Source organism: Sinocyclocheilus rhinocerous, unplaced genomic scaffold (assembly GCF_001515625.1).
Source record: "Sinocyclocheilus rhinocerous isolate Xijiao unplaced genomic scaffold, SAMN03320098_v1.1 scaffold272, whole genome shotgun sequence".
NCBI classification, from domain to species: domain Eukaryota; kingdom Metazoa; phylum Chordata; class Actinopteri; order Cypriniformes; family Cyprinidae; genus Sinocyclocheilus; species Sinocyclocheilus rhinocerous.
The window spans coordinates 92,382-102,520 of record NW_015638933.1 but is presented as its reverse complement, the minus strand read 5'-3'; the positions used below and the strand labels follow the sequence as shown (position 1 = coordinate 102,520).

Here is a 10,139-nt window from a genome sequence, read left to right as displayed (position 1 = left end):
GATAGATAGATAGATAGATAGATAGATAGATAGATAGATAGATAGATAGATAAAATCTTCATGACTTATTCTTATTGACTGAATCATTTACTTAAGTTAGGCTGCGAAAAATTCTTCATAGAGATAATAAACTTTATTTTTAATAACATAAAATACTTCACTAAATTTAAAGTAGTTTCAAAACTAAGTGAAATGATAATTCTAGGGCCCTGAATACTGAAGTCTTTTACTTTGAGACACCCCATCTCCATAATTAAGTCAATTAGCGCTCATATTAGGGAAAGAAACTAAACTCTAAAGGAGAGCACAGACACTCTCCATGCGCTATTTGGGGCCAGCAAGATTTCCCTGGACAAAGCGGGGAGCCCCAAATTTGGGGAACCCCTCCAAAAAACGTGTATTTTACCCCCTGGAACGTGGTTCCGGTGGAACTCCCCTTGAAACGGGTTTTGTTGTGAAAACCTGGCAACCCTGGCACGCTAACGTTAAAGGGGTCATATGATGCTTTTTTAAAGATCATTATTTTGTGTATTTGGTGTAACAGAATATGTTGACATGCTTTAATGTTAAAAAAAAACATTATTTTTCCAATGTACTGTGATTGTAGTTGTTAAATAAAAATGTCATTCATATCAATTCATGCATCACCTAATTTCATCGTAACATATAGGCCTGGCCTACAGAAAAGAACATTTATGTTTAATCTATCTAATATTGTGTTGGCCATACTATACAATGATTTATAGCTTGTCTTTGTTGAATAATACAGAACATAACGAGCTTTAAAAAAAAATCGCATATTAAATTGCAATCGCATATAATAATAATAATTTTCCAAAATTGTTCAGCCCTAATATCGGTCGACCAATAGTTATGATATCTGGTCTCTTTCAGTAGGATTAAATGACACTTCACCATATGAAGTGAATCAATGGGCTGTACCATGGTAAAAATCAGTCAACCTCTCATGGATTATTATTCTATAAATTATAGGTATTAAAGGAATAGTTCACTAGAGAAAGCAATATTATGGATAGAGGACTCATATTTTAGCCGAAAGCAACGGTTTGAAGTTAGAACAGCTTTTCGCTTCACAAGACTTTAACTGATGGACTGGAATCGTATTGATTACTTGTGGATTATTGTGATGTTTTTATCAGCTGTTTAGACTCTCATTCTGACGGCACCCATTCACTGCAGAGGATCCATTGATGAGCAAGTGATGTAATGCTAAATTTCGCCAAATCTGATCAGATGAAGAAACAAACTCATTTATATCTTGGATTGCCTGAGATGAGTACATTTTCAGCAAATTTTCAATTTTAGGTAAACTATTCCTTTAATATAAATATACCTTAAATATAAAGTATTTAATGCACTATTTAATAAAACAGAGAACGCTCAGTAACCAGAGTGCATTATTAGACACCCTGAATGTATTTTCAACCGTATTTTCACTTATATTGCATTTAATTGCAAAAGAATGTTTCCCAAATATAAATCATCTGAAAAGTAAATGGGAGAGTGAGACGTCTGCAAAAGTTAAAGACCAAGAATTAAAAACACTGCGGCATTACTTTTATATCTGCTCTGAGTCTGAACTTTAAAAATTACTCCCTGCCAGTATCAAATATTCAGTATGTTCAACAGCTTCTACAATTCTCACTGAGCCCTTGCCAAGCTAAAAAAGACCACTTTTTCAAAACCATCTGTTTGAATAGACACCAAAGTCAAGATTGTGTAGTTCAGGGTATGGTTGAAAAAGTAAAAAGCAACAAGACAGAAAAAGGGGGAGGGTGCTGTCTTGGCTTTTGAACACCACATATAATCATGACAAGTACAACACTTAGGCTTTGAAAAAGTTCCACACAAGGGCAAACTTCTGACTAGGACACAATACCTCATCAAATAGCAGGACATCCAAGGAATAAAACATATTTTCAACTTCTCCGGCTCAGAAGAGCATCTGGTGGACTGCGGTCACCCCTGCCTGAATGGATTTCTGATCACTGTTAGTCTGTATAAAACGTGTTTTCCATATGTGTGAGTCTTACCCCAAACACACCTGCATATAAACTGAGAAAACACCTCCCAATTCTTTTCAAACTCACTCGGCAGAAGCTACAGCCAAATTAGCCAAATGTAAATATGGATAGGTTATGTGACAGCCTTCTTACCCTTAAAAACCATTACTATTCAAAATGTTCAAGGACTCAGAATACATTAAACATGGTGTGTCAACCACAATGTGTTTTGTATGGCGAATTACTGGCTATTTCTAAAAAAGAAAAAAAAAAGTAAATGTGTGTATATGTATATATATATATATATATATACATATATATATATATAAACTACAATAGTAGATTAAAAAGATATAAATAATATATCTGTATATATATATATATACATATTGTTGGGTTTATGGTAATAAATCATTTTAAATTTTACTCATACAGTAAACAATTTTGGTATGGTTTTGGGTCGCCTCTTGAGGTTCAAAGTAAACTCTGGGTCCTGAACCAAAACCAGTTGAAAGCCACCGATTTAGAGCACAGGCAACAGTTCACAACCTTCAGCATCAGATAACAGTGAGGATAAGCAGGAAAGCGAGCAGCTCTGGACGGCCTCGGGGATTAAATATCCCTTCTGCCATCCCATAAAAGACCTTGATAATAGAACTGCTTAGTTTTGCCATCTCCATGAGATGGTGCTGGGTGGCTGACTCATCATCGGGGCAATAGCGGACCACAGCGGAAACACGTCCCTCTTTGTTCTTGTTTGTGATCTTCATTGTTGGTACAAGACTGCTGAGGCTTCTGAATCTGATGGTTCATTTGTCATCTCTCCTGTCAATTTGCTTTAGGTACTAGCATTTATGTCTACAAACTGAATTATTTTAAACATCATATGATAAATAGTTTCACACCAGAACACAGTATTACCACAAGGTGTTATCTCACAAAGTCTGTCAAGAACATTTCCAGGCCATATTTCACACCAAATTCTGGAGGAGGAAAAAATCTGTCTGTCTGTCTGTCTATCTATCTATCTATCAAAATGTATCTTCACAAGTTCACAAAACCAGACTGAATGAATTGCTCACAAATCATAGAGTCCATAGCACTATGTGGAGATGAGGATTATTAGAGACAAAAATACTTATTTTGGTCGGTTACTCATTCAAAGTTTAATGACTTTAAGATGACGTGAAAAAATAGAAAATTGTCATTTTCAGGATTTTTCAAGAATATTTACCCCAAAAATTCTAAATTACAATGCAATAATATCTATAATTAAATTGTAAATTATTAATTCATGGTAAAGTATTAATGGTAATATTTGTTTGATTTTAATAAAAGAAAACAAACAAATTGTATTACAGTATTTTGGGGAATTAAATGAGAATTTAATCAAAATCGTCACTGAAAATTCACAAAAAAAAAGTCAAAGTCACAAAAAAAAAAGTCTGATTCGGGGACAAAGGGACAAAATTGATCAATTGCCAAGCATTAGCTTGAAGAGTCTGAATTTAAGAATAACTTGCAGCACAAAAAAAAAATAAAAAATTGATGATGCTCCTTGGATCAATTTCTTTTTAGATTAAATTGTCAACTGAGCCCAGAATCAGTAAACAGCATTAAGCCCGATGAAAGGAGGAGAAAAACACTACTAATGGCTTTTTTGACAGCATCAAAGATAAAACTAATCACTTGGGGGATAAGGCTAATTTAAGGAAGCTTTTCTTTAAATTAGTGTTTGTTGTTGGGCAAAACAGATGGAAGGTAGATGAAATGCTTAACAAGCTCTTAGGAGCTGAAAGATTGAGTTTTGTGCTCACTCACCTCCTGTTCACAAGCAGGAAATATAACACAGGCAGACAGGAGCGTGCCCATCTCATCCTGAGGTGTTTATGGCACCTAACAGCCACCTTCTCATCTCTCAAGGATGTAATCATTCTTTGTTTCTTTTCCCTTGAGCTGTTATACTGTACAGTTCTAGACAGAGTCTGTCAGATAATGGGAGAGACTTACGGCATCTTGTGGCAGGATGAGGAAGTGCAGGACACAAATTAGAGAATTAGAGGAAAGTTTGGTGCTACAACACTGTAGAAGAGTGTTAAATGTTTTTTTGTTTTTTTTGTATGTTAAATAATTTTTTTTTTTACTTTGAGTATAACTAGAAAAAAAAAAAAAGATTGTATAGCAATACATATTTTACATGACTTTCCCAGAACAGGATTTCACACACACACACACAGACACACACACACACACAAAAATATATATTTATATTTACAAATTGATCAGAAGTTTGGGGTTGGTAAGTTGTTTTTGAAAGAAGTAAAAAAACAAGTAATAGTGAAATATTTTTACGATTTAAATAGAACTGTTTTCTATTTAAATATATTTTAAAATGTAAGTTATTCCTGTGATCATAGCTGAATTTTCAGCATCATTACTCCAGTCTTCAGTGTCACATGATCCTTCAGAAATCATTCTAATATGCTGATTTGCTGCTCAAGAAACAATTCTTATTATTTTATCAATGTTGAAAACAGTTGTGCAGCATAATATTTTGTGGAAAATGTTATATATATTTTCTTTTTACAACTCTTCAAAAGAACAGCATTTGTTTGAGAAAAAAAATCTAAATTTCAAAATTCAAAACCTGAAATTCAAACATCGGTTCTAACATTATAAATGTCTTTACTGACATTTTTGATCAATTTAATACATCCTTGTTTAATTAAGTATTATTTTCTTTCAAAAACTGAATCCAAACTCAAAACAAGCTAAGAATATAACTGTACAGATACAATATAAATCACAGATTTGACACTACACGCTAAGCAAAAACACAATATTATGATTCACTTCATGATCCAGACATCTAATGATATCATAACATCAAATCCCAGTTGATTCCTGAATAAAAGATTAAACACCCAAAACACAATACAATCTAAAAATAAACAACCCATGACTGGTCCTTTCTGTAGCAGGCTTACACTAGTCAAAATACCCATCAGATCCACTGTATTTGAGATAGCTGCTAATTAATCTCAAAGTACATGTGGAAGCATCCCACAACTGCCATCCGATGACTTATCCGCAATCTAATGAGTCCACACTGGCAAAGCAGCAAGAATGAACTTGCTTATCGCACCAGGGGTGGTAATGCCGGCTCTCAGCAAATCACAGCATTACAGCTCAATCTGGCAACATGGCCGCATGATAGGTTGAAACAAGCCACTCCTCCACAACAACCTCTTTTGAGGCCCGGCTAAAAGCCTTTCTGAAGCGGAGATGTGAGATGAATGTGATAAAACACGTTCCCAGCTGCTGCACGGATCTGCCAGCGTGTTTCGCCGCAGAGTAGGTGCCGATAGTACTTCCTAACCCTCGTGGCCCCCGAGCCTTCCCAGCATCCCTCTCCATCTGCCGGGGCGGCCACAGGAGAGGACTGACCTGGCTGGTGCTGCAGTTAGAGGGGAGGCGGTGAGGGAGTGCAACCAGAGGGCATTGCTCTGATGCTGTGAGTCAATCCTGGCTGATTGACTCTTGTGCATATCAATAGCAGAGGGACTATGAGATGTATTATTAGCCTATTTTCACTAAGCACAAAACTATGATTAAAAAAAAATTAAACCATAAAAAGGATCATTAATTTCTATGATTTTCCACAACCTTCCAGAAGTTCTATAGAGACCGCACTCACAAAGAGTAATTTCTAATCTAAGAAATTGTTTCTCACAGAACGCAAGTAATAAAATGCATATGCAACAGAAATTTGGTTGCATTTTCAATGATCTTCTATGACTTTTCCAGCCCTGGAAGTCACACTTTGGAAGGTTTTTCAGGACCACAGGAACCCTGTATGGTGTTATGGGGGTATGCTTACTGATCAAATTCAAATTTAAAGCATTTTGTTCCAAGTCTGACTAATTCTAAGTCCAATCACTTGAGAAAGTAATAGCTAAAGAAACACTGGTTGGACAGCAGCAAATCTCATTAAACAACAAGCTTTTGTGCTGTGTGTCCAAAACAGAGTTCCAGACAGATGCCAAGCTGTTAACAAAAAACTTATAAAAGCCACAGTGATAACAAACAAGCTGCATTAAGGCAATAAAGTATCTAATATATTTGACATTGAAGCACGAGAACAACTGGAGAGAATTTTGTTTTCAATCAGGTATGCATTTTTTTTTCTGGAAGACTAATGAGTTTTCACATTGCACTCACAAAAATTACTCATATCTGTAAGCTAATTCACTAGGAGTTTAATGAACAATGAGACAAACCTTTAAGCTAGGGGTGGGTGGTATGACATGGCAAAATAAAAAATACATAGCACAGTAATTGCATATTATTTTATAGTTATTTTTGCAAGAAATTCAGCTTCAAAATAAAATAATAAAAAAATATAAATATTGAAATTATAAAATTATATTTTACATATATTAAAACAATCTTATATTTAAATTTGCGTCCATTAAGTTACATAAACAAATAAATAAATAAATACAATTTCCCCTCACAATACTATATTGCTAATGTCAAAAAATTTTAGTAAAATCTTTCACATTAATATTCAAGGAAAAAATTAATAAAATTACATATATTATGATACGCCTTTTATTTTTGTATAAATAAATAAATGTTTCCCCTCACAATAATGTATTGATCATCTAATGCAAAGAAAATTTTTTTTGGGGGGGTGAAGTAATATTATATTACATACCACCCATCCCTACTTTCACCAGTTTATTAAAGCAACTGTTTTAAGTGGCAGGGGGCCTATAAGCACCTACAGACTTCTACTGGGGCACAGTGACCCCTTATTCGCCCTCTGAATGAGGTGAAAGACAGGCAGCAGTTGAATGGCCGTGAAGCCGTCGCACAATCACACCGTCCCTCGTGAAAACTCCTTTCACAGGCAGAGCTGTTAGCAGAAGTGTCGGACCGCGCAAGGCTCGTTTCAGCACGCTGAGTCAAAGTACAGCTTTTTCGATCACCTGGAAATAGTCTAGCCTAAAAGCTGCCGCACAGAGAGCAGAGACCTTGACAATCACTGTTGTTGGCTGTTGTGTTCTGCATGTACTCACTGCTGCAGTGCTTGTCCAGTCCGTCACCCTGAGAACTGTTTAACTCCACCTCCTCTCCCACAGGCTTCCTGGCAGCCGCGGCGCTTGGAGGGACTTGCAGCTGCGGTGTGGTCTGAGAGGCTGGGAGAACAAGAAAACATAAGTTAGACCCAGAGTGAAGAGAAAAAAATAGGGAGGTAACGATGCACCCCCTGAGCCTGCGGAAAATCAATGAAAATATGTGACGATTCAAGTCAGTTGAGAAGTTAAACGAATCACGATACAATTGGGATAGTGTTTATAAGCGCAGCGCTGTTTTGTTTAAAGTGGTAACCAAACGCTATATCGCTGCTGTTCCATAAGTGCCACCTGCTGTCAGAGGCTACGTTTACACTGGTGAGTTTTCGTTTTAAAATGCATAACTTTTGCTAAGTTACGCCTGTCGTTTACACTACTCTGGCATTTTTGACCCTTGAAAACGGAGACTTTCGAAAACGCTGCAGACCCCGTTTTAGTTTGAAAACTCTGGGGTTGCATTTCAGTGTAAACGGACCAAAACAGAGACTTTTGAAAACGATGGCATGCTGCTCACATTCGCTCTGCGCATCCTTGAAGACCGTGTAAACAATAACATCATGCTCATTGTTGTACCTGCATGAATGGTCATGTGACATGCGTTTTCGGTTGTGTAGTGTGGACGGAGAACGTTTCTGAAACGCAGTGAAAACGCCAGTGTAGACGAGGATTGTTTTCATTTTAAAATGCCATTTTAAAATGAAAACGCACTAGTGTAAACAGGGCCAGAGAGTGAATTTGGTTCTCATTCAGTCCGTCTGCTTTTATGTAGTTTTATGTAGCATAATTTCACAAAACTAAAGTCAGACCATTCTGTTTTTGCGTCAAATTAATTTTCTGTACAAAGTAAATTTTTTGCTGGAAAATGTGGACATGCTGATATTTCTTGGGAAAAATCAAGCTAGGAAAGAGCACAGGCAAAGTCTTAGTCTGTTTATATGAAAAGATTTATTTTATTTGCATTATTCACAGGGCTCCAGACAAAAAAACAGAGTAAGGAGCCATTGGCTCCTATAAGAACAAACTTAGGCACCAAATTATTTTTTTAGGTGCCACAGAATAAACGCGTTTTATTTATTTTTTTAACATTTTGACATTTCAATCATACTGTCATGTGTTTATGACTAATCTTTTAGCATTTTAATCCATCTTGTAGATGACCTGGGAACTAAGGTACACTTAAAGTGGGAACTAAACATCTTTTCCAAATTGAAACATACAGTCACAAAGAATTGTTTATTACACAGAATCTGTACCAATATCATGGACCATAAGCATCACTTGGCCATTGAGTGTACACTTTTAAGTAATTGCAATTTAATAAATTTAAGTTAGTCCAACTTAAAATAAAAAGTGAACACATTTTCAAACTTATTTGTCAGTGTAACTCAGAATTGTCAAGTTCACTTAATGCATTAAGTTTATTTACTAAATTAAGGCAACGGGTTTCCTCAATTTTTTAAAGAAAAGTCAACTGTTCGCTTTTTACGTTGTTAAGCCGGGCTCACACTGTGCAATTTTTAAAAGTCCTTTAGGATTGTACTTGTCAGACTGTACGAACATGATGATCATGTCACACTGTGGGATCTCAGTTGTCATTAATGTCAGACTGTACAACAGTCAAGACGCGTTAAAAACGGGTGCGTGCAAGAATGTCCGGAGTTCTACATTATCAACCCATGCACGTACAGCGAGACTGCGAGCTGCATTGCACGCGGGGCTGTAATGTTGGCTATCATTAAAAGTATATGAATGGCGACAATACCGGCGTATTTAAGAAGAATAGTGCAAGCAGCACTACACACCCACATGAAAACAGCAGCGCAACTGGTGTTTATCATAGCAAAGGCAACGTATCATATGAATTCCGTGAGTGGAGGACGAGAGCGCAGGAGTTTATGCAGTTCGAAGAAATCTCTAGCATTAATTCTGATCATGACTTGTCTTGAAAAACGAAGACAGTTTGACATTCGTCGTAGGGGGAAGTCACACTGCAGGACTGTGCGCCAAATCTTCTGACACTGCCAGAATTTAGTCGGAGGTAAAATTTGATCGCAATGGCCATTAATCGGCTGTCGGTGAACATGTCAAACCAGCGATCAAAGACTACAGATTTTAGCATAGGATTATAGGAATCTTTTAGGATTTTCAAAATTTGTCTCAGACGACCAAATCGTGGCCAAAATCTTACAGTGTGAGCCAGGCTTTAGTTTGGGCTCCTCCTCAATGCATCCTATAGAAGTGTTGTCATATCTCTCACACATCCAGTCGGTTTTTCTTCATTAGTAACATGCAATTTTATAGGACGTGTTGAATTTTATCTTTAGCTTGCATTCTTGCATTTTTTATTATGTAGACAACAGGCTAAGTAAAAATATTAGTATGCAATAGCGAATAAATACAGAAAAATGCTCATCTTTATAGTTATTTTTCCAGCTGACTGATGAGCTTATGGATGCCCAATGGTTATTCTGAGGTAAATGTATTGTTACATGGCATTGTTTACAAGCTTTACACGTTTTCTGCAGTTTGACACAGAATGAGCAATTACATGAGACATTTCAATAAGTTGTACTGTAGGCTCTCTTATAAAATAGCCTAACTTTTGATGTTAATTCACGTTCCTTTCGTACTATAGTAGAGAAAGATATAATAGGTTCACTTGCTGCTTGAACTGAGGCGCTAAAGCGATTAAAGAGAGGCAAAACCGTATTTATTTATTGTATGAATTTCGTTATGAATTTGGCAGAATGTTAAAGCTGATACTTTGTTTATTAAAAAGTAACAAAGCACAAAGCTTATTGCGATTACTGGACGGCAAGTGCGCTGCAAACAGGCTAATATGAAGTTCACGCATTAACAGAACACAGCATATAGACTAAGATCTTGATAACAAGAAGCCATATTAGTAATGATTATAAACGAGAATTGTTAACGATATTGCCAATATCCACACAGCTGACAGCTTTACCTGTTG

At 36.2% G+C, this 10,139-nt stretch overlaps 1 protein-coding gene across 1 annotated transcript in view; it reads right to left on the bottom strand.

Moving 5' to 3' along the window:
• LOC107750077 (ATPase family AAA domain-containing protein 2-like) overlaps positions 1 to 10,139 on the bottom strand; it is a 116,002-nt gene that overhangs the window by 57,420 nt on the left and 48,443 nt on the right. The window contains exon 22 of the mRNA XM_016565339.1: positions 7,109 to 7,228. Within this exon, the coding sequence (XP_016420825.1) occupies positions 7,109 to 7,228 (120 nt within the window). The remainder of the gene's footprint in view (positions 1 to 7,108; positions 7,229 to 10,139) is intronic.